This window comes from Pseudomicrostroma glucosiphilum, assembly GCF_003144135.1.
Source record: "Pseudomicrostroma glucosiphilum strain MCA 4718 unplaced genomic scaffold BCV69scaffold_20, whole genome shotgun sequence".
NCBI lineage: Eukaryota > Fungi > Basidiomycota > Exobasidiomycetes > Microstromatales > Microstromataceae > Microstroma > Microstroma glucosiphilum.
In genome coordinates, this window is record NW_020289932.1 from 206,725 (window position 1) to 231,581 (window position 24,857).

The following is a 24,857-nucleotide window of genomic DNA, read 5'->3' on the forward strand; positions in this document are numbered from 1 at the left end:
CTAAAAGTTGGACCACAGCCATAGTCGAGCTTTATCTGTCATCTCAGCCCATTGCTTCTGCCAAGACTGGCATACAGGATCTCTGACCCAATAGCCGTATTCTTTCAGGGGTCGGCCCGCCATAAGACGTCAGGAAGAGCGTCTTGGTATACCACTGCCAGGGGAGAGAGCGAGAGATGAGCTCCTGGGCGGCATACGAGCCCCTCGGGCAACACCCCAACTCTTCATCGCAGCGCAGCAACGGCCCCCTACATCTCCTCATCACACATGTCCCTCCGCTACTAGCCGCCGCACTCTGTGTAGTCGCACTCGTCTTTAGCGTCTTACCTCCCACGGGTCCGATTGCCTTAGGGGAAGCAGACCCTTGGTTGAAGGCCATCAAACCACTTCCGCCTTCGGCAAGGAACACTCTCGCCTTATCAGAGTCCGTCTGTGCAAAGGAGTTCCCACTCTTATACCCGCAGCTGGAAGAACTCAAACAGTATTGGAAGCTGAGAGGAGGCATATCCAAGCACGATGTAGACCAATTGGAGCGAGCTGCGAATGGACAAAACAATTGGGGCTGGGCCAGAGTGATCATTAGGGATGGCAAAGTGTACATACGCTCGCTGCGTAAAGGAGTCGATACGCGCCTTACTGCCATACTCATGCTCCTACACGATGCTGTAAGTGCAGACCCCGAATCTTCTACTTCGGGAACCACGGGAGAGCCTCTCCCACCAATCGACCTAATCATGTCAGTGGGAGATAAAGAAGGCTTCCCAGGAGCCGAATCAGGTCCTGCTTGGGTCCTTGCAAAACTTCTAGCCGATCAAAAAACAGAGGGCAATTGGCTCTCTCCAGACTTTGGCTTTGCTGGCTGGCCAGAAGCTCGAGTTCCGAGCTACGCGGAAGTAGTGGACCTTAGTAGGCAGGTGGAACAAAAGGTGGGGGGCTGGGCAGGCAAGGATGATAGGGCCTTTTGGCGTGGCTTCGTCAATTGGTATCCCATCCGCCACGACCTATTGAACCGCACAAAGGCCGCTTCTGCCCTGCCTGCAAACCATCCCGATGCCTGGGCCGACGTCTTCCAAACGACTTTTGGGGCGCAGAACTCAGCAGAGTATAAGCCTCTCGTACCATTACAGGATCACTGTTCCCGCAAGTACCTGATCCACTCCGAGGGAAATTCTTACTCGGGAAGGAGCAAGTACCTGTTCAGCTGTCATTCGGTCACAGTTGCTCACAAGATGGAATGGACACAACATTTTCATCCGGCACTCGTAAGCGATCCGCTCTCGCCCGCACAGAACTACGTGCAGGTCACCGGACCCTTGTTCGAGGGGTTGGAAGAGGCGATCAGGGCAATGTGGGAGGCGGAAGGAGATCCCAAGGCTAAAGGGGTTGAAGGTTGGTGGCACAAGGCGAGTGAAAAGAATATGGTGGGGTGGCTCCCACCTGAAAAGATTGCGGACAATGCCAGGGACTCGTTGAGGGACCGTGAGTAGCAGGTGCGACCTAGTACGGCGAACGCCAACAAGCTAGGCAGCTGACTGACGAATCCGCACCTCCTGAATCCCCCCTATTCCCCTCTCCCTTCCCTCCGTCTTTATACCCCTCCAGGATATCTCACTCCAGCAGCCACTGCCTGCTACTACAGAGCAGCCCTGCGCGCCTATGCGTCTGTACAAGTGAGTTCCTCCCCCTCCCAACACCTTGATCTCTTCCCCCCTCCTTCTTCCCCCGTACTCACTCACCCTCTCTCCCACCCTGCCTCTCCAAACGACGAAGAACCACTCTACCTGGAGCCCCACCGGCCCCTTTCCAAAACCAGGAAATGGTGTCCCCCCACTTCCAAATGCTACCAATGTCGATGTGCCCAACAAAGTGGGCGATTCGGGCGGTGTTGGGGATATTACCTGGGCTAGTTGGACTCTGACTAGGGGCACGGCAGAGGGGGATCGGGGAAAGGAGAGCGATTGGCCGCCACCTGAAGCGGCAGTGGTGGGTACGGGCAAGACGCCAGTGCTCAGGCATTGACGAAATGGCAAGCATCGAGCCAGCGGGCAGCAACAGTGGCAACTCCAGAGGTGGGGAGGAGGGTCAGAGCTACGCAAAGTCAGGGCTAGGGCAGGTAGGCAGACGAGGTCATGGCAATCTGTCGCCGAGGTGCTAGTGTACATATATTGTGATGCAGATAGAACGAAATTCTATCTCCTCGTCGATCTCCTTCTGATCTACCTCTTTCCTCTACTGCAGCTGAAGCAGTGTCTCAGAGCCCACTCGTACACCTCTTTACCACCCCACCAGGTTATGAGCCCAGAACGCCAGCGCGGGAGAATCCCTCTAGCGCGACGAAGAGAGCGTGCAAGATGGTGTACCCCTTGGAGCCTTTCGAGCTCGTAATCTGTTGGGGTGGCAAAGGAGTGTACGAGCTGCTTGGATCGTTGACAGCCCTCTCGCAAATGCGTCCATCGCTCGCGGTCCGTAGCCAGTGCATCCAACTGCGACTGCCGCTGTAGCACTCCTCTTCACTCCAGCAACCTCTCTTCTCTCAAGCAATTCTTTCTCATCTCACGCTCCCCGCTGGCGCCCCCGCTCCCACCCGCACTCCCCTCCCGCTCTTTTCCTTTCTCTGCAATGCCTCCCAAGTCCAAATCGCCCCCGCACCAGCATCCTCCCCAAGTCGCTTCACCCCTCTTCTGAGCTCCGCAAGCGCCGCACCCACAGCTCTGCACGCCGTAGCGTACTCGCCGACGTTGGCGTTGCCCTGGATTAGCGGACCGTGGATGGTGAGGAGGTGGGAGAGGAAGAGGAGGGAGAACTCCAGATGAGGGGAGCCACTGGGTGTTGAAGAGGTGCGAGAAGCGGTGCTAGTGACAGAAGAGGATCCGTTAGCGGACTGACTTGCGCTTGAGAAAGAAGAGGAGACGGGGCGCAGTCGACTGGCAATCAATCTCAACAGGGGCGGAATGTACGCCTTCGGGGTAGGCAGCCTCGAGAGAATGAGAGGCGCCTCGTTGATCGGCACCTGCTCGTACACCTCTGCTAGCAGCGGACCCTCGTTGAGGCGCAGCGCGCCCAACAGGGCCAGGAGCGCATCTCCTTTCTTCATGGCCGAACGCACAGCCTCGGGCGTCAGCTCGATCTCCAGCTCCAGCGGATCGAAGGAGTCCTCGGCGAGCAGACCAGGAGCGTCCAGACTATACACTAGAAGACCAAGGGTAGTAGCCGCGGCAAAGGACCGGCCGGTGGGATTGAAGCGGATAGCCTTGGTGCGCGCTTTGCGTCGGGTGGTCCTCTTGGCCATATCGCCCGACTGTGCACCCGGGAGGGAACGATCGATGCGTTCCTGGGGCGTCATCTCGTCTTCATTCTGGAACACGTCCAACAACTCCGCCGCTCCGGCCTCTGTCAAGCGACGCGAGTCAAGACGGTCTTGTGTGCCATCGAGACTGAGGTCGAGAGAGAGCTGCCAGCGATTGAGCAGCACTCGTTCTGCGACCGAGTAGAGGCAGATAAAGTTTGCATTGCCTCCTGCCAAGATGGCACTACCGTCTGCTGTGTAGCTCAACGTAGTAAAGGCAGTACCGCCTGCGTTGGCATTACGGGAGACCTTGTCGTCGACAGCCCTGCCCCCAGCAATGTCTCGTCGACACTCGATGACAGCCGTCTGCTTCGAGGTGCGTGAGTCAAAGAATGCCAGCTGTCCATCGAAGGTCGCGATGCAGATTTCCAGACCGTCGGGACGGAAAGCAAGTGCAAGACCTTCGGCATTGAGTGTCACTGGCTCGACTGTCGCAGTACGACGGAAGATCTCCCATACCCTGAAAGACCTGTCCCATCCGGTCGTAGCAAGCATGCCTGATCCGTCGGGCGAGAACATCATCGAGCTGACAGGACCCTCGTGACCGCTCAGGACATCGAGCAGCTTGCCCGTCTGAACGTTCCAAAGGTAGACATCGAAAGAATCGGCAGTGCCACCGGCACAGATAATCTCGCCATTCGCCTCGACTGCGAGTGAGCCGAATTGGCAAGGTGAAGGGGAGGTGAAGGTACGGAAATTGCGATACCGCAAAAGATCCCAGGCGCGGACAGTGCCGTCTAGCGAAGCCGAGAACAAGACGCCTGCTCCGCCCTTTGAGAACTCGAGAGCAGTGACAGGAGCTGAATGTTCTTGGAAGGTGGCAATGCAGAAGCCGCTCTCCACATTCCACAGCTTGACCCGCCCGTCATCTCCTCCAGTGGCCGCAATGCTACCATCGGCAGTGTACGCCACGGCGTTCATGTCAAAGTAGTGACCCTGCTGTTTCAGGATGTAGCTCTCCGACTGCCACTCCCAGACGAGCAACTGACCCAGTCCGCTCGCACCGAATGCCAACCATTCTCCGGTTGGGTCTAGCGAGACAGACGAGATGTTGGTGTTGGAGATGGACAGCGTGTGAATAGAGTCGAAGGAAGGCATAGTCCAGAGACCGAAGACTCCGTCAGAGAAGCCTGCCACGAGGAGAGCGCTGGCGGGGTGGAAAGAAGCACAGGTGACTCGTGTGTCTGGCCGAGAGAAGTAGTTGCGCTTGAGGAGACCCCACCTGGTTGTAGCGATACGAGCGACTTCTTCGTTGAGATTGCCGGACCGCATCGCTGCTGAAGTGAGAGCAGCCTGGTTAGCGACTGGCTCTGGATCGTCCTCTTCTGAGTCAACCTCATCATCGTCCTCGTCCATCTGTTCGGGATGCTTGCCACGCCATACGAAGCAAGCGCCGTCCCTCGAGACTGTGTAGATCTCCTTTTCGTCATTTGACCAAAAGGCGCTGATGACCGGAGCTCTGTGACCTGAGAAGGTCTTGGGTCTGAAGCGTGTGGTCGATGGCCCAGAGCCTACCGAGTTGGGATTGGGAGGTAGAGGTACGGGATCTCGCGAGTAGAGTCGACAAGTGTGATCCTTCGAAGTCGTGAGGAAGAAGCTGTGGCACGGGTGACCATAATGCAGAGGAGCTTCTGTCAGCGCCTGCCTCAGACAGCATTGAGACTCATCCTCGTCTGGGCCGTTCTTCTTCGCTCCCCACATGGTCATCTAATCTCTTTTTCCCTCAGTCGTATGCGACAATTTCTCGGCCAGTCGGCCGCCTCATTAAATCAGTTTTTTTGGTTTGAAGCATCATTAGAAAGGTGATGACCAATGTGGGAAGCTCAGAGCGACTGCTCTTCCTCCTTCATGTTCAATGGCCCTTGTTCGCAGCTACTCACCTCGAATCTTTACTCCACTCGATCCACAGGACATCGTCAGAGTGCCCAGTGTAGGTACGATGAAGCTCAAAGGGATTGAATTGCCTTCCTACTCCCAGCGGGATTCTCCAGACCTGCACCTGAGATCCATGAGAAATGGCGATGAACTTGCCATCGTTGCTGAATCTAGCAGCGCGGAGAGGCCTCTTGAAGTTGATTGATGCTATGACACTCCGCCGCGAGATGTCTGCCAAGAGTGCTCGCCCATCTTCATCTGCCACGAGGACCAAGTTAGGATCTCTAGGGTTGAGTGCGACTCTCGCGATTGGCTTGCGAGTCTGAAACGGGAGTGTGGTGGACGTATTGCGTGTGAGGTGGAATATGGAGAGGCGATTGCCCACTGGGCTGATCACGGAAGATCCATCTGGTGTGAATACGACGTTGCCGCCCGAGTAGACTGATCCCAGAAGGTTTGAGAACTGGTACGACGTCTTCATCTGTGGTGATCAGAGTGAAGGACGGAAGGTTGACCTTACTCTTGGCAGTGGGCCTTGCTTGCGAAGCTCCACCAGCCCAAGCTTGAAATACGAAGGTCTGCCTTGAAATGCAAGGAAGCGAGGCAAATTTACCGCGCACAGGCACACAGGCACAGGCACAGGCAGGTCGCGCATCGGAACGGGAGAAGAATGTGTAGATGCATTCGGGGACCACGTTGTTGGGAAGAAATCAATTGGCTGCAGCAGATCGGGAGGAATGACGCTCGCAAAGGGTCGAGAGCATCATCCCTCCCTCTTCTACCCCTCACACCACCCCCTCCATACCCACCACTCACCCACACACACACACAAATCATCATGGCCCAGCAAATCAAGGACGAGGCAAAGTACAAGGATGCCAAGTACATCGTCATCACCGACTTCGATGGAACCATCACCCTCCTCGTGAGTGTCTCTGAGCAACTCCTCAGTCCCGCAGAGCTAGATACAATTTGATCCGCATCACTGACAGACCATCTCTCTCGCCTTCGGTCCATACGACGCATCTAGGACTCCAATGACCACATGGTGGACACCGTCGGCATGGGTTACACTGAGCGAAGGAAGATCAACGAGGAGATTATCAACGAGCGAGTCTCTTACCAGGACGGCTTCAGGACTATGCTCGAGTCTGTGCACAGGCCCTTCAAGGAGATGGAGGAGCTCGTCAGGAGAGGTGAGCAGCAGTACGATAATGAGCGCTCACAAGGAGGAACGTGTCACTGACTTGAGATCTTCTCTCCTCTTGCAGACGTCACCCTCGACCCTGGCTTCAAGGAGTTCTACGCCTACGCCAAGGAGCACGACGTTCCCGTCGTAGTCGTCTCCTCCGGCATGGTCCCCATCATCCGTTCCATCTTCTCCAACCTCATCGGTGAGGAAGAGGCCAACAAGATCGACATCATTGCCAACGAAGTCGAATTCACCGACCCCGAGAAGGAGGGTAAGACTTGGAAGCTCGTCTACCGTCACCCAGACAACCACTATGGTCACGACAAGAGCAAGAGTATCCTGCCTTATCGCGCTCTGCCCAACCCTCCCCTCATCTTCTTTGCCGGTGATGGAATTTCGGACATGTCTGCTGCTGCCCACGCTGATATCCTCTATGTCAAGGAGAAGCAGGACAATGATCTCAAGACGTACTGCGACAACAAGAAGATCAAGTACACCCTCTTTGGATCTTGGATCGTCATCCGTGACCAGCTCAAGGACATCATCGAGGGCAAGGTCGACGTCGACTCCCTCAGGAAGAAGGCAGAGTAATCTCCTCTTCTCCGCTGCATTCTTCGCTGCAAGCGTGGTAAAGACTTGAAAGCATCGAGCTCTACCTGCCTCCTTTTTGGTCCGTACTGGCATGCTTTGGATAGTGACGAGAGGACACAAACAAACACATATAGATCGTCGGGATAGTAATTGTTCTAAACTTTGCGTATCACGCGGAATGACATTCCTTCTTTACCCTCAAGGATCGGATGTGAGATAATGCGTGAGCGGGTATGATATTGCGTTGCAGTGCGTGCATCTGGAAAAGTTGGTACGGGGAGTGAAGTGCTTCTAAGGGCTCTCATGAAAGTCAGGATGACAATGAGCTTGCTAGTTGTGACGAAGATGTTACGTCTGGCTAGAGAGCTGCAAAGAGATCCTGCAAGCTCGGCTCTGCAGCCACGACCTTCTCTTGAATCTGTGCACCGCACCGGAGGAACGAGGAAAATGGGTAGTGGAGGCATTGGAGTCAGTCTCGCAGCCTCTCACCCTTGTCATCTCCATCCTCGTTGCCCATAAGCACAGCTCCTCTCCCTCATCAGTCCGCCGTCATCCCGTCTCACTTTGATACTCACCTCCTTGACCCGCTCAGGCAGCACTCGCGTCCACAACCGAACCGCACTCTTCAACTCTTCGGCCAGCTGATCCTTTTCCCGCTCCAGAGGGCTCGTCCGTGCGCCTTCGCTCTGCAGGAGGGGCGCATCGCTTAGAGCGAGCCAGGCTTTGACGTATGCAGAGAGACACTTGGAGGTCCATTGGGCTAGTCCAGGGGGAATGGTGGGGAAGAAGGGATCATCCTTGCTGGTAGCTTGGTCTGGATGCGGGGTGGACTTGTGCTCCTCTTCAGTCACGGCAGTAGGCTCGACGATGGCCTCTGTACATGCCTGCTCTACGAGCACCCGGGAGGCCCGCACCGCCTCTCTCCCCCGCAAGAGCTTCGCCCTCGTCGTCTTCCTCTCCTGCTCCACATCCACCAGTCCCGCAAAGGTCTTTGCGTTCGCTCCCACAGATGCAGAGGTAGAGGTACTGCTTACTAGACTCTCGTACAGCCCGGAAATCTGAGCCGAGAGAAAGTCCAGAGCCACGTCCAGGAATCGGGCAGAGAGGATTTCGAGCTCGATGCAGAGGGAGGTGAGGTGCGTGAAAGTCGTCGTGAGGACGTCTATCTCTGTTGCTGGCTCTTCTCCCTCTCCACCCTCTTCCTCATCCTGATCGAGTGATGTGGGCATCGTACTTTTCGGCATGAAAGTCCAAGTGCGAAGCACTCCCTCTTGCAGGATCCTCATCAGCATCTCCGCCCGCTCGCGACTACGCTCTGATAGGCTCCTGGCAAGGAGGATCAGAGCAGATAGAGCGTAATGCAGTAGGCTGGCACCAACCGGGTGAGACAGGTACGTGAGAGAGTTGAAGAGAGTCGTCTGTAGCAGGGGCACCAGGTTGGAGCGCTGCAGTAGCTGGACGGGCACAGCTTGGAGCTCGGACGCTGAGAGATTTTTGTGACCGACACTGCCTGGGGTGCGTCGCGTAAGGACTTGTTCGACGAGCAGTCTTGTTCCTCTTTCTCTCCACACCGGATCTGAATCCTCGATGAGCGTGACGAGGGGCGGGACGATCAGCGGCCACAGCGCCTCCCAAGGCTCTTCATTGGGCCTTTTTTGCTTCCTGCTGCTCGAAAGGGTGGCGATCATGTTTAAGCACACCTTCAGAGTCAGATGACTCCCCGCCCCATCGCTCCTTGCCATATCCAGGCCAGGAATGTCTGTCCGCTGCTTTCCCTTCCACTTCTCTCCCTCTAGGTAGGCGGACATCTTTGCCGAGTTCGAAAGGTGGGCGCGCTCGTGACGCAGCCTGCCTTCTTCATTGACGGCTCCAGGAGACGAGGAAGCGAAAAGGGAGCGAAGGTGATCTCGCAGGACATGTCTGATGACAGCAAGACTTGGTCTTACGGAGGAGATCAGGATCATGCGGGCAAGTTTCCGCGACTCCCGCGAGGCCAGGGGGGACTTCTCAATAAAGCGGGAAGCAGCTATCACTACGGCTGCTTGTATACCTATCGCCTCGTCAGATGCTTGCTTATGGAGACGATGAGAACGTAGTGCGTAAGTCTGCAGTGTCTTGACGAGATTACGTAGGGTCGAAGGGGCCTCTGTTGCCCGCCAATATCTCAATCTGCTCTCCTCCTGTGTGTCTTGCTCAGCCGCAAATGAATCGCGACCTTCTTGCAGTGCTAAAGGCGGCGTGAGGGACCTACAAATGTCCAGGATGCTCCGCCCATCCTCTTTGAGCCTAAGGACGAAGCAAGAAGACAGGTGACTGTGTCAGTCTCGTACGAACAGGCTAGATTTCGATGACATTGCAAGCGTCTGAGACAACACACCTACCGGCTTTCTTGCTCTCCTCTTTGCTCCGCTATCACATCCTCCGCCATCTGCTCCAGCAGCTCAAGATCCCAGGATGGTGCCACGTTGGACTTGGTGAGGCCTCTAGCTACCGCGTTCACCTCTTCTGCCAATGTAGAGTAGGAGGTATTGATATCTGCTTGCACTTTGGCGATAAGGGGTCTCACCAACGACTCGTTCAAGATGCCCCATCTGGCAGCCTCATCAGGTCCTTCTGTGGCCTCTTTTTCTCCTTCCACAAGGCAGCCTGACATATCCGATAAACCAGCCAGTACTTCTTGCCTTCCGGACGACAGGCGTGATACCACGTCTGCGGCCGCTCTCTGACAGAGCCTCCAATTGCGATGTAGAGGGAATGTGAGGCCTCTCCTGAAGCCTGAGCGTAGCACGGAGGATACTGTATCGGATGTAGCGAACGGCGGGGAAGGCGGAGCTGATAGTGATCTCGATAGAGTGCATAGTAGCCAGGGGTATATTGGAGGTCCTGTACTGACGAGGAGGGAGAGGTGATATGCGTAGAGCAAGTCTACCAAGAGAAGGCGCAAGTGGGCTGGCACCGCCAACTCTGTAGCCTCTGCTGTTGCTTCTGAGGAGGACGAGGAGGTAGGTCCTGTTTCGTACTTCCATCTGAGTAGCTCTTCAATCTCGCCCTCCTCGTCTACGAAGGAATCGAGGTACGACTGCTCGTCAAAGCGCTCGTCCTCAGCTGACTCTGCCGCGGCCTTGTTGGCCTGAAGCTCCTCCGTGCTCAGGTCTGCAAACAGTTCGCCAGCTATTGGGGTATTATCGAATGGTTCAGATCTTGCTCGACGAACTCAAGACTTTGCTGCTCTACTCACCTCCGCTGGTTCCTCTGGTGCGCTTCTCCGTCTTGTCCTCCTTGACCGCCGTCATATTCTCCCTCTGCAGCACCTCCTTGAGTATGGCCTCTGCCTCTTCGTCCTTTTCCCTCTTCTGTCTAGAGGGTCCAGCTTCGGCTGCTACAGAAAAAGACTGAGGATCAGCATCTACGAACATGGTAGGCTGAATGTCCTCGAGGCCAATGAAGTCCAGACCGGCATCTGCTTTGTGTAGGTCGACACGGATGACGGAGCCAGAGCGATGTACCTGCTCCACCGATGACAGGGCGGCTGGGAAGTGCAGTCTGAGAACGAGAAGCAAAACAAAGTGTTACTGCCATCAGTGACTATTCCATCACCGGCTGATCCTCGATCCTGTGTCCACTTACGGGAGATAGTATGGCGGACATCTTAGTGCAAAGATTGTGTCCTCTACCACTGCTTCCGGCTGGAGATTGGCTGGAGTGAGGGGACACTGCGCCTCGATGATGACGTGGGTGTCCGTTTGATTCACCCGGAAAGGCGGCGTGACCAGCTCACTCTCCATCGTCAGCGAGATGAGGATGAGTGATAGGGATAGGAGGAGATACCAATACAAATCGTAGAGGTAGAAGAGAGCAAGGTCAGCGAGAAGGAACATCCGACTTTCTTCGCAGGGTGGAGCGGAGCGCAGCCACACTCAACGGAAAGAGCCACACGGCACAGGCTGCGCTCCAGCCATGCCAGGAAGCACAAGATCACCACCGCGACCACCTCGACCTCGTTGGCATGGCCTTGCCTACAACAATGTCGTCCAGGAGCGCTGCGAGATTGCTGTCCAGGTCGACCTTCGGGCCTGCCGGTGGACGGGTTGCCGCAGTCAGTCGACTGACGTCCGGCCTTTCTCAGCTGGCAGCCCCGGCAGCTCCACCACATGTGGGCCAAGCGCCTCTACCTCTGCCACGGCTCCATCGGCCCTTCTCCACTAGTCCACGTCGAGCCGCAACTACGGATCCATCCCAATCTACCCCTCCAGCACCTACCGAGAAGCCCGTCTCGCTTGTGTACGAGCTGCACTCCCCTCCCAAGGATGCTTCGCCCAACGCCGGTGGAGCTCAGTCTCTGGTCGTCTGCCACGGCCTCTTTGGCTCAAAGCAGAACTGGCGCTCCCTTGCCAAAGCCATGGCCAAGCAATTCGGCATACCGGTCTATGCCGTCGATTTGCGCAACCATGGGACCAGCACGGAGCATGTAGAGGGGATGAGCTACAGGGATATGGCTCTGGACCTGCTAGAGTTCGTCAAGGAGCACAAGCTCGAGAAGATTGCCCTCGTGGGACACTCCATGGGCGGAAAAGCAGTCATGGCTTTTGCTCTTGCGCCGGAGCTGAAAGAGGGGACGTTGGAGTATCTGATCAGTGTGGATATGAGCCCTGCTAGGGGACCCTTGAGCAAGGAATTTGAGGAGTACATTGAGGCTATGTTGGCCATTGAGAAGAAGGGATGTCGCACGAGGGGAGAGGCAGATGAACTGCTCAAGGAGACTGAGCCGGTGAGTTATCCCGGCGTGAGATGAGTCAGAGGCGTTGGCTCAATCTGACTGGTCCGGACTATGTCATTCAATCATGCTCCCCTCGCCTCTCAGGACGTGGGCGTGCGCCAATTCCTGCTCACGAATCTGCAAAAGAGCGACTCGTCCGACTCGTGGTGCTTCAGAATCCCTGTATCACTGATCAAGCGATACATGAGTCAGATTGGCGATTTTCCCTATGATGCTTCGGACCGGACGTGGGACGGCAAGACTTTGTTCGTCAAAGGGACGGAGAGCAAGTATATCAATCGGAGGAACAAGCCTCTGTGTAACGTGAGTGAAATAGAGCGTGGACAGGAGGGTGTGAAGAACCATAGGATGCCCTTCTGGAGCTGTGGCTCACATATCATTCCTCCTCGATCTCTCTACCACCCACTGCCAGGAGTACTTCCCGAATGCTGTCCACGTAGACGTCGAGGCGGGCCACTGGGTGCAAGCGCAGAAGCCGCGAGAATTCATCCAGGCCCTGTCAGACTTCTTTGCGGGGAAGCTGTAGAGCTCAAGTGAAGCTGTGAATAGTAATGCCAATCATTACACCTTTGAAGTCAGACCTTATAGAGAAGGACAATGCCGATGCTGTGAGGAGCGTGCAATGGGGAAGTCAAGCGGAAAGGGGGCGAGTCGAGCCGCGGCGTTTGAAATTTTGGTTTTGCGTCCGAGGCAGCAGCGCCATCGTGATTCCTTCTGGCCATCACCGGCTACAGCCATCCATCGCATCCTATCATTCCAGCACACCATTGTCACTCCACGCCGTATCTTACTTCCTTCTCGTAAACACGCCCTACCACTTCTTCCACCATCATGCTCCGCCGCCAATCTCGCGAGCGTCGCGAGTACCTCTACCGCAAATCCCTCGAGGCCCAAGAAGCCCAACTCTACTCCCGCAAGCAACGAATCCGCCAACTCCTCGCCGAGGGCAAAGCGATCCCCAAGGAGCTTCGTGGTGATGTCGCCTCGCTTCAGGGAGAGAAGCTCGCCAGAGGAGTGGATATGGATGCAGCTCAGTCTGATCCTCTGACTAGCTTTGACTCAGAGTACGCCACGGCGGGCAGTCGTGACCCGCGAATTCTCCTCACCACTTCCCGTAATCCCTCTAGCCGTCTCACTGCTTTCGCAAAGGAGATGCGACTCGTTTTCCCCAATTCAACGAGGATCAATCGTGGTGGATACAAAGTCAACGATTTAGCCGCTGCAGCGAGGGCAAATGATATCAGCGATCTAGTTGTGGTGCATGAGCATCGCGGTGTGCCAGACGCAATGGTCGTCAGCCATTTTCCACACGGACCTACCGTCCTCTTCACTCTACACAATGTCGTACTACGTCATGAAGTTGCTGCACACGCCACTTCGACTGTCAGCGAACAGTATCCACATTTGATCTTTGATGGGTTTGAGAGCAAATTGGGAGCAAGAGTGAGGGATGTACTCAAGTACTTGTTTCCAGTGCCGAAGGAGGAGAGTAAGAGGGTCATGACATTCAAGAACGAGAGGGACTTTTTGAGCTTCAGGTGAGTTTGCCGTCCGGCAAAAAACCCCCGTCTCTCGATGTTATGAGATTTCCTCACATCGAGCTCCCCTCTGACCCTCTCCTCCACCATCTCCACCCACCTACACAGACATCACGTCTTCCTAAAGACCTCTCACCGCGAAGTCTCCCTAGCCGAAGTTGGACCACGATTCGAGATGCGGCCCTATGAGATCCGACAGGGCACCCTCGAGATGGGAGACAGTGCCGATGTGGAGTGGATCTTGCGACCTTACATGCGCACAAGTGGGAAGAGAAACGTGCTCTGATATGGCTCGAGAGGAGGAGAAGGGGGAGGAGGGAGATGGCGGGAGAGGGAGCCCTTTCACTTGTACTTTAGACATTCACTATCAATTGAGCGAGCGAACATGCATACACACTGTTGTGATCGGTAGCACACTTGATCGTTGATTGACTCGTTGTAGAGTACAAGGGCAACATCCTCCGTATACTCCCTTGCCCTTCTTCACCACCTCTCTTCTCAAATCCAAGTCCTCAGCCCACTTCCAATCTTTCCAACCTCACTGATGCGACTGATCCTACACGTCGACCCCTTAAACTCAGGCAAGTACTTTGCTCCAGTGAAGGGATCCTCAATGGCCCCTTGACCTCCAGCGGGGATGAGCACCTGGCTGCCCGCACAAATGACAAAGTCCCTCTCATGGGCATCGTATCCAGAGACCACGACTGCATCTCGCGGGTTGCGGTCAGCGGCAGAAATGACACTCTGTGCCAGCTGTTCCACTTTGGGATTCGAAGGCTTCAGGTCCAGAAGACGCTTGGCGAAGCCAGCGGCCATCTTGAGATTGCCTACCTTGCGCGATTCGTTCATAGCTGTGCGCAAGGCGAGTTGCTGGTGTGGGGGTTGCATTTGCGCATGCGTGAACAGGGCAGCCAGCTCCAGTTGGCGAGAGACGTCCTCTGGGTGGGCGGCGAGGTGCTGACGGCGGGCGAGCTCGACGCCAACTCCCAGCAGGTACTCTCGGCAGAGGATGATCAGGTCCAGAATCTATATAGAGAGACGAGAAGTCAGCAACAGGATCGCTACGCCTGGGTCTCGTCTCCAGCTTTGTACTCACCTCTTGGCCCTCTACGGCATCCTTTCCAACAGTCATAGCCAGCTTCCAGAGGATCCCGCGGAACAACTCTTCAGCCTCCTCCAGCTTGTTTGTATTCACAGCCTTATAAGCATCCTGCAGCTCTCCAGCAGTGATATCTCTCACGCTCCTAGCCTGGGCAGGAAGCACCTTCGAAATCTCTTCCTCGTCCACATTTCTCCTCAGCGGAATCTCAAGAGAGGGCAGGGAGGCAGCGCCTGCTCCTGGTAAGAATGCTCTCGAGCCTTGATACGCAGAGAGGAAGTAAGGCTTCAGAGGGTTGAAGTCGGTAATACCTGCTTGGCGCGTGAGGAGAGTCATGGCTGTGTCGAACGATCCGGCAGCAGCGTGGTCGGCAGCAATCGGCGAGTTGCGTAGCCAATGCTCCGCCTCGGAAGATCCTGGATCCAGAGACCCCTCCTGAGCACTCGGCGCCGATAGAGGAGCAATCACGGGAGCGTCCGCTTCATCGACAGGCAGGTCAGGATCTTCTAGATCCCACGCTTCCTCGTCTCCGGCATCCACTGCAATAGTGCCACTCGTTGCTGCTCCGTAGCCGTCCTCCTCCTCATCCTCGGCATCGACAAAGTCATCGCCGTCCAGCCAGCCATCTGCGTCATGCTCTCCATTCACGGCATTGTCCTTGAAGATGTTGCCACCCTCTTCCACATCTGCCAAGAGAGCCTTGTCGAAGTAGGACTCGGTAGTGTCCTTCAGCGGCCAGTTGTACTGGTAGGACTTTGTGACCACGGGAGGCGGTCGGAGGGTGTGTGAACTCGACGAGCCTACATTGTTTGTCATCTCAAGCTCGGTCATCCCACTCTCAACACCGGCTCTGGCAGCGATCTGAGCAGCGCCATCGAGATCGCCGCTGTTCTTCGCACTGACGTACGCCAGGGCGTCAAGGCCTACATCCGATAGGATCCTCGATCGTGCCTTCGCGTCGCCTAAGTACAAGGCGTTGTGGAAGCGGCTCATAGGGTCGCCTCTCTTGTCAGCGATGACTGCCATCTTGGCCAGCTTCTCAGTGTTACCAGTGATGAGATAGAGGAAGGAGAGGCGCTCGAAGTTCTTCGTCTTTTGATATGCTCGCTCGACAATCTTGTGGTTGCCTTGCTTCAACGCAGCATCTGCCAGTCGTTCCCAGACTTCTTTTGCACCGATCGATTCAGCAGTCTCGAGGGCGACTTCGAGGTTCCCACATTCGATGGCAAGGTCGAAGCGAGTCGACTTGTCTTGAACAAAGTGAAGTGCAATCTCTGGGTATCCCTTCTTCTGCAAATAAGCAATGATGGCCTGACCGACGAGATTCGAGTTCTTGATGATCTTCATAACCTCTTCGTGTTGGCCTTGCACCAAAGCCAACTTGAAGCGGTACTCAGTTGGGTCGATAGCAATGTTGCGAGGCCGGGCAGTTCTGTCAAGGCATGAGACAGTCTTCCCCTTGATCTTTGTCAGGTAGACGGGCTGCTCTAAAGTCTTGATAATACCGGAGTCACCCTGAGGCAGAGCATACTTAATGTGGTTGAGCGTCGAGTAGAGCAGGACTCCAGCATCGTCCCATGCAGCGGACTTGATGCGGATCGTCTCGTGAACCAGCGAAGTCTTGCTGAGTGTCTTGTCAGCCAGAGTGATGCTATGCTTGGACAGCAGAGCAACGTGCGAGTTGTCTTGAGACCACAGGACGTACTTGACGGTGGGGGATGCCACCTCGGCCAGGACCTTCTGCTGCTGGATGTCGAAGAGAGCCACACCAGTGGCAGTAGACAGCAGGAGTGACGCTGTGCCACCAAAGAAGATCTCGTTGACTACGACTGGGCAAGGCATCGTCTTTGTGACGCTGTTGTTGAGATCACGGATATCAATCGTCTGTGCTGCCTTGTCAAAGGTGGCTAGACGGTTGCGAGCAACGAAGAGGGCCGTATTAGCATTGGCCCTCTTGCCGATCGTACCCGACTCGCCGAGCTCAGAGGGCGCGCTGCCCTCCTTTGGCAAGGGAGCGAGGTCAAATACGCCCTGCTCGCCAGAGATCGAAGTCACGATGACGGACCGCTCCGCAGGGTTGAAGCTGAGGGAACGTGGCTGAACGTACTGATTGCCCAGGCGCTTGACCGAAAGCAAGGCGTGGTCTGAGCCAGTACTGTAGTCTAGCTGGCGAACCTGCTTGTCGCGAACGTAGAAGAGCAGATTCTGGTAGACTGAGTGGGCTGGCCTCTCCCTGTCTAGCTTGAAGACGATGAGACCATTGTCGTGACCAGCAGCAAACAAATTGAGGTTGGGGTGGGCGGTGAGGACCCAGAAGCGGTCATTCTCCCTCCTGAAAGTTGCTACTGCCGTCCGCTTGCCCATATCCCACACTCGGATGGTCTTGTCCTCTCCATTGGACACAATGAGCTCGTGTCGAGGGTGGAAGAGAGCGGAAGAGACATTGTTGAAGTGTCCCCTGCATGTGTCTACCTCCCAAGCCCTTGTGTCTGACATCCTCCAGAGCTTGACCTGCCTGTCGTCTCCAGCAGAGACGATGAGGGGCAGAGTGGGATGGAACGTGGCCCAATTGACTCCGCGGTCGTGACCTTCGAGGACATATTTGACCATGGCATCTGTGTTGCCAAACAGATCTGCCTGTCCAGTGTTGGCTCGGGCAATCTGCTCTTCGATGCTGAGAGGCTGGGCCGAGGTGCTCCTCTTGCGAAGGCCAGAGATGTCCCAGACTCTTACGGTCTGGTCCATCGATGCCGAGACGATGAGGTCCTCCTTGGGGTGAAATTGCGCGCACATGACATAGTGGTTGTGTCCGGTGATGATGGCAATGCATGTTCTGCTCTGCCAATTCCAGATCCTGATCGTCTGATCATCAGAGGCGGAGAGGATCCAAGGCTGCTCGTGGTGAAAGTAGACGGTCCTGACGTAGTCAAGATGCCCGCTGAGGGTATAGTTGCATCTCCTCGTCTTGTGGTTCCAGATCTTGATTTTGTAGTCGTCTCCTCCGGACACGAGGAGGGGTTGAGAGTGATGGAAAGCAATGGCCCTCACTGGACCATCGTGCTCTTCCAGGCGATCATAGATGGTTCCCGTCTGGTAGTTCCACAGCTGAATTGAGCCATTGTGGAGAGCTGCTGCCAAGAGGGGAAGCTTGGGATGGAATGCGATGCCTTTCACCCGATTGGACTTGGACTCGAACTGTTACGGGAAGTAGAGGTGGAGTGAAGGTAGCAAGAGTGGGTTAGAAGAGCTTCTGTGAGCCTAGACAGCTGAGCAGTACGAACCTTTGTGAGCATCTGCATCTTGGGCGTACGCTGATATACAGCTGGTTCCTATGCGGGTATGAACAGCAAGCTGTACGTCGTTGTCCCTGTCGGGGCGAGGACTTGTGCTACCCTATGTAGCTGCACGGGCGGACTGAGAGGGGAGAGGCCGGCAAGGGTGACCACACGAGCAGAGGTGAGAGGATGCTTTTGAGCCCCTTGTGCTGGGTATATACGCAGCAGTGGAGGGATGGAAGCCAAGGCGCGTGACTCTCGCTGGCCCTGTGCTGGTATGAGGAGGCCGAGGGTGATGGTGGTGGAGATGGAGTGGGTGTGAGCTGTGTGCGCTCGAGAAGGTCTCTCTGCGACACGAGCCTTGGAGGAGCGCCCCCGCTCTCGTTGGCAGGCGGACAGGCAGGCAGGCAGGCAGGCAGGCAGGGCCACTTGCGCTGCGCGGAGCCGCCAGAGATCAACACCACGCCGCCCTTTCCGCTCCGCGACACAGGAAGGAAGCGGGAGGGGAGATTGAGGCGCTACACTGACATGCCCGACTGCATGGGCTGGTATCCATTCACCATCTGAATAGAGAACCAGTACCAGTCCACTCTCTGGGCTACTGGAGCGGAGAGTGAGCTTCCATAGAGCTCTTGCATAAGCATGGCTCCTGCTCCCAGCCCTCCAGTCCAGCTGCCGTCCTCGTCGCTCCTACCGCAACTGTCATTCACCACTTCCATCGCAAAGCATCTCGCCTCATCCAACGCCAATAGCAGCAGTCTAACATCTGTCAATGTCCTCAAGGGCGAAGGCTGCTCCAAAGATGGGCCACGCATCGCTCAAGAGATAGCAGCCGCACTGACTACGGCATCCATCAAGCACATTGCATTCGCAAGGGGCCTGGTCAGCACCACTTTCGCCCAGCTAGACAAGGAGAGGACAATGGAGCAGACAAACAGCGAGGGGCCTCAAAGCAGAAGCAGAAGTACCAAAGCCATCAAGAGAGATCAAGTGAGTGATGTGATAAATGGTCTCGCAGCGTCAGCGTGTAGCTCACTCCCCGCACCTACTTCCTCCTGCTTCAGCTACTCTCCTCGGTCTCCCAGGTGCAGAAGCATATACGCTCAGCAATACACGCCTCATCAGAGCCACCTTTCAGCAACTCGTCCCTACCTCTCATCCTCGTCATAGGCTCCTCGCCACTGTCACCCAAAGAGATCTACTATCTCGACCTCGAAAGTCCTCCATCATCCTCATCCTCCTCTGCTCCCGCTTCGAGCTACGCCCCGCCGAGTGCAAAGCTCCTCTCTACCCTCGAACGTCAGCTGATACGCTTCCTTATATCAACAGAGGAGATTTCTGACGTGATTATGGCAGGCCCAGTGGCCAGAGGAGGAGGCAAGATGTCCCTTTTCCTCTTTACATTGAGGAGAAGCTCGTGGAGAGCCGAGGGCTGGAGAGTGAGAAGAGGGTTGAGGCTGAACATGGAGGGGTTGCGGACCATCCAGCCGCAGCAAGGCGAGGAGGACGATCTGGAGTCAGAAGGAGAGGAGAGAGGCGGTCCGCAAATCGCCTCTGCCTATCTGCCTCAAGGTATAACTCATCGGCAGCTCCTAGACGACTCGCGTCCGTCTACCCCCGCGTCCTATGCAAGCCACTCCAGTCAGCGTACCGATTCTCCTGGCTCGGATCTGACGAAGCTAGCAGAGGCTTTATCTCCTGCAAGGCGAGTCGAGGAGAGCAATGTGGGTGGGACCTTCGGTGGGAGACCGCCAGCAAGACCGCCCCTGGTAGCTAGACAGTCGAGCTACCTTGAATCAAAGGGCAGCACTAGCAACACGACAATGAAAGTCTTGCCTGCACTTCGGCCCAAGGAACTCGATGCTCAAGCTTCTCCATCCACCACTTTTGCTCATGTGGCTACTCCAGACAAGGAAAACTTCTCAACGGACCCTCTCCTCGAACCCCTCCACGCCCTCTCGCTAGACCCGCGTCCTCCAGGCTCGCGCCTCTTTCCTCTCAATCTAGACGCAGCGACTAGTCTCCTCGCAAGAAGTCGACTAGGGTCTTCCTCCTCTTCTTCGTCCTCTTCGAGATCGGTCTCCTCCGCGCAAGAGCGCAGGGGAATGTCGATAGCCTCGAGCTCGAATGGAATAGTCGCAGTGGGGAGGAGAGGGGGAGAAGGAGCCTCGACGAGTCTGCGAGCAGTCAGAGGTCGAGCACCACCGAAGGGTACTGGCTTTGTGCTGGGCTGCTCGCTCGACACTAGCTCCTCAGTGGAGGAGGAGGAGGAGGAGGAGGATAGACAAGGGAGGGCGGACGAAGCGTGCCAGGGAGGGGATGAGGACGAGCTGATCCTCTTCCAGTGCGAGGTGGTCATCCCTTCGTACCACCCTTGATGATCTCAGAGGGAATCTTCTGCTGCTTTGCGCTTACGCTCGCTGCTCGCTGCATCTACTGATCTCCACATGCAACGAACTACACTCTCACAATGTACTATACCTATCGTTCTTGCCGGCTTTGAAAGCCACCCCGTACGAGCGCGCATGACTTCACTCGGTTCTAGATGAGAGCGGGTAGATTTGCTAGTTGACTGTTGATACATGATGTGCGACGAGAAGTAAGCGGCATAGGATTTGCTTTGCTTTGCTTTGCTCTACCTTGGGTAGGAGAGTGGTGTGGAGCTGAGAAGGTCGCACAACGCAACCTCGAGCATCTTGGATCAGTCAAAGAGACCGTAGGCTCTCTTGACCGTGTGTCTATTGGGGACAGGTAGCCAGCGCAGATTTCGCTCGTACCAGGTGGATCGTGGTCTAGCGTGAAGAGATAGGGTCCACGTCACGTCAGCACCACCTCCACGATATCTTCCCCCCTCTCTCCTTCTTTCTTTCGACCAGTTGTATATTGGGGGCAATACTCACAATTCCTCTTCCCCCGCCTCACTCAGAATCGGTGGTGGACCAGCAATCGACTCGTAAGGACATGGTCTCTTCGGGGGTGCCAGCATGCTTCTCCTCCACATGAAAATGGTATAAACCGCCGAAAGTGTAAAGCTAGCGATCGCACCTAGATGTCCATCCATAACCTGATACGTATAGAGAAAAGCCAGTAGTGTAATTCCTCCAATTTCCATTAGGAGGAGCATGATCGTTGTATGTTTCCTAGAGTGGTACTCTTGCACTGCAGAGTGATAGCGGACAAGACGTTCTTCGTATCTCTTGCGGGAGAGTTCACGGGTGACCCGACTCTTGTGCTCTTCGAGGACCGACTCGACCGTCTCTCTCAAGCGGGTACGAGCGCGAGTTTCTTGCTCAGTGAGGGAATTGGAGAGGGTACGACGGAGCGTGGGCTCAAGACTATCGGCAAAGGCTTTGAAGAAGGCTTGGACTTGTTTCTTGGCACGAAGCTCGGCTAGATCGATGGGCTTTCCGTGCCTGTCTAGAGGAACCGTAGGAGCCCCGAAGTGTGAATTGGAATGCATGGGTGGGTGCAAGTGGGAGGAAGAGGACTTGGTGTGCTTTTCTGGAGGAGCTCCAGTCGACTCAGAAGGGGAAGGGCCGGTATGCTTGTGACTGCTACTTCTGCTACGATGTTGGGCTTTGCCCTTCTGGTTGGTCGTGGCTGGATGGGTGGAGGCGCGAATAGACGAAGGCGAGCTCAGCAGTGGACGTCCCACAGGAGACATGGATCTAGGTGGTAGGTAGAGGCGATGCTCTACGGGCTGTGCAACGGGCATGGTCAGCTGCTGGGAGAGGTGAGATGAGCAGGAGCTGTACCTCGGAGAGCGAGAAAGACGAGAACATCACTGGAGGGGTCGTGTGTGTGGGTTGAGGGTGTCAGTGGTGAGCAGTCTGTATGCACCATGCAGGTCGTCCATCCTGCTCTCCAAGGTTCACTGAGCCGCGCCGCTTGCACCCTTGCCTTGCGCTACTGTCGAGGCATCCACACGGATCTCCTGTTGAGGCGTGCTATCGACGCAGAGATCACCCATTTGCTCTCTCCTCCATGCTGCTTCGAAGATGTCAGGTGCAATACAGTGGCAGGACTGGCGCACCATCCACCATCGAACGAATTGGGGAAGCAAGAGGTTGGATGGTAGATGTGCGCAACGGAATGCTATCCTCTTGCTTCCACCCTGCTCTCCGATCAGCCCTGCTTCCCCACGCTTCTCATCGGGATTGTCGGGAAAGAATGACCTCATTGGTACCGTGGCTGCTCCTCCCCGATGAGGCCATGCGATCCCTCTGGCCAGCCCACGATACTGTCCTGCCCCAGCAGGGAAATGTTTCCAAGTCAGCGAACACCTTATCTCTGATTCGCATGGCCCTGCACTATCAAGAATCTCCTTTCGGTACCGTCATCGGGTCCTCTAAGCGAAAGGAACGCTGAGTCTGGGCTGACTCTGTTGCGTGGGGGAGCAAAGTGCAGTGCGCCTGGCGCCTGTTTGGGGGATTCGGCGAAAGGGGGTGGTCCGGGCGGCACATGGGATGACGTTGCCGGGTGTTTTTGCCGATGGGCGGAGCAGCGGCGGCGGCGGCGGCGGCGGCGGGAGCGGCGGAGGAGGAGGAGCGCAGAGGCGAATCTTTCCTCTTTTCTCCTCTGGTGTCTTGCCGGCGGGAGATGAATGGACGCCGTACCTCCTCTGAGCGTCTGCCGCTCCTTGGGCGCTGGGGAGGTCCAGAAGGACGATGATGAACAGCCTTACTGCAACACTCCGGCGCACCGCTGAGTCCCTCCCCACGATCTTGGCACAGGGAAACAGCAACCTTGAGCAAAAGCTAGGCGAGGAGGGCCAGCCGATTCAGGTCATTCTCAAAGCTTTCGCCTCACCCGGCTCTTTCTGTCCAGCGGGTACTCGGGGCCCATTGCGTCGTGTGCAAAGAAGCTCACCCCACCCCTCCCTTAAGGCTATTCATCACTCGCCCTCACTAACGTCCCTCACCAACTCTCCCACAGTTCGATCCCACCTAGATCCCCCGCATCTTCTTCTTCTTCTTCAGTCCTCTGTAGACTACATCCTCCTCACACACCTCTTCTGGCAGTCTCTTGACCCAGCTGGCTCAGCTGACTGGCTCCCCCCACCCATCTAGCACCACATCGCCATGTCGCACGAAGGCTCCAGTGTAGCCACCCATACCGGCAGTAACCACCTCGAAGACTCTGGCTCTGAGAGGCACACCCCAGTCGGAAAGACCACTACCGATGATGAGATTCTCGTGTCCAAGAACTCGCCACGAACAGATGAAAAGTCCCCTTCCCTCACCGACGCCAACTTGGACGATGTGTCACGAGACCAGGCCAAATTTCACAAGCTGACATGGCCACGACTCACGATTGTCCTCATCGTTGAAGCCATTGCCCTCGGATCGGTGAGTGTCCACTCGTCCCCAGAAGCGTCGGCGCAGGCCACCTCGTACTGACACCTGCAACGCCTCGTCACCTCCCATCCGCAGCTGTCGATGCCAGCTACCTATGCCACACTCGGTCTTGTCCCAGGTCTGCTCATCACCATTGGCATCGGCTTCATCGCCATCTACTCTTCATTGAACATCGGCAACACTTGGCTCAAGTTCCCGCATCTGGAGAATTACCCTCTCGCTGGTGGTCTTCTCTTCGGCCGCATCTTCGGTGGTTCGAAGATGGCCACCTCCATCGGCTACTGGTTCACGACAGCGTGCTTCCTCCTGCTCTTGTCCTTCACTACGGGTTCTCACGCGCTTACCGGCAAGATCTTGTTCCAGACGATCACCGACTCCAATGTCTGTGCCATCGTCTTCACGGTAGTCAGCGCCGTCATCCTCTTCCTCCTGGCTCTTCCCAAGACTTTCAGCGAGATGGCCATCCTCGGATACATCGATTTCACCTCGATCATGCTTGCCATTGGTGTGACCATCATCGCTGCAGGCATTACAGGAAGCAAGAAGCCTGGAGGACTGGACGGAATCGACTGGTACGCATTCCCGCAGAGCAATCCGGGCTTCGCCGAGGCATTCGCAAGCGTCTTGAACATCGTATTCGCCTTTGCCTATGCACAATGCCAATTCTCCTTCATGGCAGAGCTCCGTAGGCCAAAGGACTTCACAAAGTCGATTTGGGCTCTGGGATTGTGCGAGATTGTGATCTACTCCCTCACCGGAGCCCTCGGCTTCGTCTTCATTGGTTCCGACGTGCAGTCTCCCGCACTATTGTCCAACTCAAAAGTTGTGAGCCAGGTAGCGTTCGGACTGGCCATCCCCGTCGTCTTTATCAGTGGATCCATCAACACGCAGACGGCAGCTCGATTCATCTACGACAAGATGTACCGCGGTACTCCCCACCAATGGATCAGCACCAAGAAGGGTACCATCGTCTGGGTAGCCCTCGTTCTAGGCATCACCATCTTTGCCTGGTTCGTAGCCGAGCTCATCCCCTTCTTCTCATCACTCCTAGGTCTCATCTCCTCCCTCTTCATCTCATGGTTCACCTTCTGCTTCCCACCACTCTTTTGGATCTTCCTCCTGCGAGAGGGAGATTGGAAAAAGGGAAGGAACTTGGTGCTGACGATTCTCAACGTCGCAGTGTTCCTCATCGGAATGATGATCCTCGTTGCGGGGACCTACGCAAGTGTAGTCGATATCCAATCGAGCTTCGCAGAGGGAGCAGTGGGAAGCCCATTCTCTTGTTGAGCGCCAGCGGGATAAGTAGCGGTAGTGGTCGCAATACCTGCGCAGGAGACAGAGCCAGTGCGTCGCTCTTGTGGATGTGGGCCGACTTGCGATGGACTTCTCCATGCCTGGCCAGTCATCCATAGAAGTCAGGGCGGGACAAAGAAGCCACGCTCGAAGAAGATAACAGCGAGGCAACGACCTTGCAAGCTCGAATCCCACTGAATGTAGATGCGCCCCCCCTCTCTCTGTCTGTTTGTACCAACTCCCATCGCCCACTCACTTGCTGCCTCATCCACTCCGGCGTCAATCGACCCAATCGGTCCATTTGGCACAGCCCCATGTACTTGTACACTACCATAGTCTTAGCCCTAGCCCTAGCCCTAGCCCTAGCCCCCCTTTCGTAGTCCGCAGCCAGTCAGTCTCGCAACCTCGAGTCGCATTCCCTCCAAAAAGCACTTTAGCATCCCTTTGAAGCTCTCTGAGTGTGAAGTTTCGTGACTGTTTCCTTCCAAGCACTCGCAAGGAAAGAAGAGGACGA

At 55.9% G+C, this 24,857-nt stretch overlaps 12 protein-coding genes across 12 annotated transcripts; 7 read left to right on the forward strand and 5 right to left on the reverse strand.

The window, feature by feature from the left end:
* Positions 1–2,216, forward strand: BCV69DRAFT_285697 (hypothetical protein). The gene is made up of 3 exons (XM_025493473.1): positions 1–1,479; positions 1,603–1,670; positions 1,771–2,216. The coding sequence occupies exons 1-3, from the start codon at positions 177–179 to the stop codon at positions 2,017–2,019; spliced, it is 1,620 nt and encodes a 539-aa protein (XP_025344976.1). The 5' UTR covers positions 1–176; the 3' UTR covers positions 2,020–2,216.
* A 332-nt stretch (positions 2,217–2,548) lies between these two features.
* Positions 2,549–5,797, reverse strand: BCV69DRAFT_274852 (putative periodic tryptophan protein PWP2; the record flags this gene model as incomplete). The annotated part of the gene is made up of 3 exons (XM_025491050.1): positions 5,227–5,797; positions 2,883–4,943; positions 2,549–2,822 (listed from the first exon to the last, which is right to left on the reverse strand). The coding sequence occupies exons 1-3, from the start codon at positions 5,700–5,702 to the stop codon at positions 2,549–2,551; spliced, it is 2,811 nt and encodes a 936-aa protein (XP_025344977.1). The 5' UTR covers positions 5,703–5,797.
* Positions 5,798–6,026: 229 nt separating this feature from the next.
* Positions 6,027–7,117, forward strand: BCV69DRAFT_285699 (hypothetical protein). The gene is made up of 3 exons (XM_025493474.1): positions 6,027–6,146; positions 6,252–6,417; positions 6,493–7,117. The coding sequence occupies exons 1-3, from the start codon at positions 6,060–6,062 to the stop codon at positions 7,002–7,004; spliced, it is 765 nt and encodes a 254-aa protein (XP_025344978.1). The 5' UTR covers positions 6,027–6,059; the 3' UTR covers positions 7,005–7,117.
* Positions 7,118–7,229: 112 nt separating this feature from the next.
* Positions 7,230–9,236, reverse strand: BCV69DRAFT_123051 (hypothetical protein). Its single transcript, XM_025489165.1, has 2 exons — positions 7,622–9,236; positions 7,230–7,422 (listed from the first exon to the last, which is right to left on the reverse strand). Exons 1-2 carry the CDS (start codon positions 8,966–8,968, stop codon positions 7,363–7,365), a joined length of 1,407 nt encoding a protein of 468 aa, XP_025344979.1. The 5' UTR covers positions 8,969–9,236; the 3' UTR covers positions 7,230–7,362.
* On the reverse strand, positions 9,130–10,920 carry BCV69DRAFT_122949 (hypothetical protein). Its single transcript, XM_025489164.1, has 4 exons — positions 10,632–10,920; positions 10,243–10,547; positions 9,382–10,175; positions 9,130–9,290 (listed from the first exon to the last, which is right to left on the reverse strand). Exons 1-3 carry the CDS (start codon positions 10,880–10,882, stop codon positions 9,382–9,384), a joined length of 1,350 nt encoding a protein of 449 aa, XP_025344980.1. The 5' UTR covers positions 10,883–10,920; the 3' UTR covers positions 9,130–9,290.
* A 98-nt stretch (positions 10,921–11,018) lies between these two features.
* On the forward strand, positions 11,019–12,399 carry BCV69DRAFT_285703 (alpha/beta-hydrolase). The gene is made up of 3 exons (XM_025493475.1): positions 11,019–11,772; positions 11,866–12,084; positions 12,194–12,399. The coding sequence occupies exons 1-3, from the start codon at positions 11,029–11,031 to the stop codon at positions 12,305–12,307; spliced, it is 1,077 nt and encodes a 358-aa protein (XP_025344981.1). The 5' UTR covers positions 11,019–11,028; the 3' UTR covers positions 12,308–12,399.
* A 106-nt stretch (positions 12,400–12,505) lies between these two features.
* Positions 12,506–13,710, forward strand: BCV69DRAFT_285704 (putative IMP4-component of the U3 small nucleolar ribonucleo protein). Its single transcript, XM_025493476.1, has 2 exons — positions 12,506–13,319; positions 13,428–13,710. The coding sequence occupies exons 1-2, from the start codon at positions 12,613–12,615 to the stop codon at positions 13,603–13,605; spliced, it is 885 nt and encodes a 294-aa protein (XP_025344982.1). The 5' UTR covers positions 12,506–12,612; the 3' UTR covers positions 13,606–13,710.
* BCV69DRAFT_315215 (Coatomer, alpha subunit) lies at positions 13,650–18,012 on the reverse strand. Its single transcript, XM_025495182.1, has 3 exons — positions 17,700–18,012; positions 14,416–17,613; positions 13,650–14,345 (listed from the first exon to the last, which is right to left on the reverse strand). The coding sequence occupies exons 1-3, from the start codon at positions 17,715–17,717 to the stop codon at positions 13,818–13,820; spliced, it is 3,744 nt and encodes a 1,247-aa protein (XP_025344983.1). The 5' UTR covers positions 17,718–18,012; the 3' UTR covers positions 13,650–13,817.
* A 219-nt stretch (positions 18,013–18,231) lies between these two features.
* Positions 18,232–20,485, forward strand: BCV69DRAFT_315216 (hypothetical protein). The gene is made up of 2 exons (XM_025495183.1): positions 18,232–18,683; positions 18,758–20,485. Exons 1-2 carry the CDS (start codon positions 18,336–18,338, stop codon positions 20,069–20,071), a joined length of 1,662 nt encoding a protein of 553 aa, XP_025344984.1. The 5' UTR covers positions 18,232–18,335; the 3' UTR covers positions 20,072–20,485.
* Positions 20,233–21,588, reverse strand: BCV69DRAFT_123123 (hypothetical protein). The gene is made up of 3 exons (XM_025489167.1): positions 21,569–21,588; positions 20,594–21,477; positions 20,233–20,485 (listed from the first exon to the last, which is right to left on the reverse strand). Exons 2-3 carry the CDS (start codon positions 21,406–21,408, stop codon positions 20,395–20,397), a joined length of 906 nt encoding a protein of 301 aa, XP_025344985.1. The 5' UTR covers positions 21,409–21,477; positions 21,569–21,588; the 3' UTR covers positions 20,233–20,394.
* Positions 21,435–22,418, forward strand: BCV69DRAFT_123104 (hypothetical protein). Its single transcript, XM_025489166.1, has one exon. The coding sequence runs from the start codon at positions 21,528–21,530 to the stop codon at positions 22,059–22,061; it is 534 nt and encodes a 177-aa protein (XP_025344986.1). The 5' UTR covers positions 21,435–21,527; the 3' UTR covers positions 22,062–22,418.
* BCV69DRAFT_285708 (putative amino acid transporter) lies at positions 22,395–24,798 on the forward strand. The gene is made up of 2 exons (XM_025493477.1): positions 22,395–23,041; positions 23,126–24,798. Exons 1-2 carry the CDS (start codon positions 22,775–22,777, stop codon positions 24,335–24,337), a joined length of 1,479 nt encoding a protein of 492 aa, XP_025344987.1. The 5' UTR covers positions 22,395–22,774; the 3' UTR covers positions 24,338–24,798.
* The last annotated feature ends 59 nt before the right edge of the window (positions 24,799–24,857 follow it).

Coding starts and splice junctions, on each gene's coding strand:
- BCV69DRAFT_123123 (XM_025489167.1), bottom strand. CDS start 21,408: ATGCCCGTTGCACAGCCCGTAGAGCATCGCCTCTACCTACCACCTAGA. Junction 20,486..20,593: donor GAGGCGGGGGAAGAGGAATT/GTGAGTATTGCC, acceptor TCTTCACGCTAG/ACCACGATCCACCTGGTACG.
- BCV69DRAFT_122949 (XM_025489164.1), bottom strand. CDS start 10,882: ATGTTCCTTCTCGCTGACCTTGCTCTCTTCTACCTCTACGATTTGTAT. Junction 10,548..10,631: donor TGTCCGCCATACTATCTCCC/GTAAGTGGACAC, acceptor TCTCGTTCTCAG/ACTGCACTTCCCAGCCGCCC. Junction 10,176..10,242: donor CACCAGAGGAACCAGCGGAG/GTGAGTAGAGCA, acceptor ATACCCCAATAG/CTGGCGAACTGTTTGCAGAC.
- BCV69DRAFT_123051 (XM_025489165.1), bottom strand. CDS start 8,968: ATGATCCTGATCTCCTCCGTAAGACCAAGTCTTGCTGTCATCAGACAT. Junction 7,423..7,621: donor CCGAAGAGTTGAAGAGTGCG/GTTCGGTTGTGG, acceptor TGCGGTGCACAG/ATTCAAGAGAAGGTCGTGGC.
- BCV69DRAFT_285704 (XM_025493476.1), top strand. CDS start 12,613: ATGCTCCGCCGCCAATCTCGCGAGCGTCGCGAGTACCTCTACCGCAAA. Junction 13,320..13,427: donor AGGGACTTTTTGAGCTTCAG/GTGAGTTTGCCG, acceptor CCACCTACACAG/ACATCACGTCTTCCTAAAGA.
- BCV69DRAFT_285703 (XM_025493475.1), top strand. CDS start 11,029: ATGTCGTCCAGGAGCGCTGCGAGATTGCTGTCCAGGTCGACCTTCGGG. Junction 11,773..11,865: donor TGCTCAAGGAGACTGAGCCG/GTGAGTTATCCC, acceptor CTCGCCTCTCAG/GACGTGGGCGTGCGCCAATT. Junction 12,085..12,193: donor GGAACAAGCCTCTGTGTAAC/GTGAGTGAAATA, acceptor ACCCACTGCCAG/GAGTACTTCCCGAATGCTGT.
- BCV69DRAFT_315216 (XM_025495183.1), top strand. CDS start 18,336: ATGGCTCCTGCTCCCAGCCCTCCAGTCCAGCTGCCGTCCTCGTCGCTC. Junction 18,684..18,757: donor AAGCCATCAAGAGAGATCAA/GTGAGTGATGTG, acceptor CTCCTGCTTCAG/CTACTCTCCTCGGTCTCCCA.
- BCV69DRAFT_285708 (XM_025493477.1), top strand. CDS start 22,775: ATGTCGCACGAAGGCTCCAGTGTAGCCACCCATACCGGCAGTAACCAC. Junction 23,042..23,125: donor AAGCCATTGCCCTCGGATCG/GTGAGTGTCCAC, acceptor TCCCATCCGCAG/CTGTCGATGCCAGCTACCTA.
- BCV69DRAFT_315215 (XM_025495182.1), bottom strand. Junction 14,346..14,415: donor ATGCCGTAGAGGGCCAAGAG/GTGAGTACAAAG, acceptor CTCTCTATATAG/ATTCTGGACCTGATCATCCT.
- BCV69DRAFT_123104 (XM_025489166.1), top strand. CDS start 21,528: ATGCACCATGCAGGTCGTCCATCCTGCTCTCCAAGGTTCACTGAGCCG.
- BCV69DRAFT_285697 (XM_025493473.1), top strand. CDS start 177: ATGAGCTCCTGGGCGGCATACGAGCCCCTCGGGCAACACCCCAACTCT. Junction 1,480..1,602: donor CAGGGACTCGTTGAGGGACC/GTGAGTAGCAGG, acceptor ATACCCCTCCAG/GATATCTCACTCCAGCAGCC. Junction 1,671..1,770: donor GCGCCTATGCGTCTGTACAA/GTGAGTTCCTCC, acceptor CAAACGACGAAG/AACCACTCTACCTGGAGCCC.
- BCV69DRAFT_285699 (XM_025493474.1), top strand. CDS start 6,060: ATGGCCCAGCAAATCAAGGACGAGGCAAAGTACAAGGATGCCAAGTAC. Junction 6,147..6,251: donor ATGGAACCATCACCCTCCTC/GTGAGTGTCTCT, acceptor CGACGCATCTAG/GACTCCAATGACCACATGGT. Junction 6,418..6,492: donor GGAGGAGCTCGTCAGGAGAG/GTGAGCAGCAGT, acceptor CTCCTCTTGCAG/ACGTCACCCTCGACCCTGGC.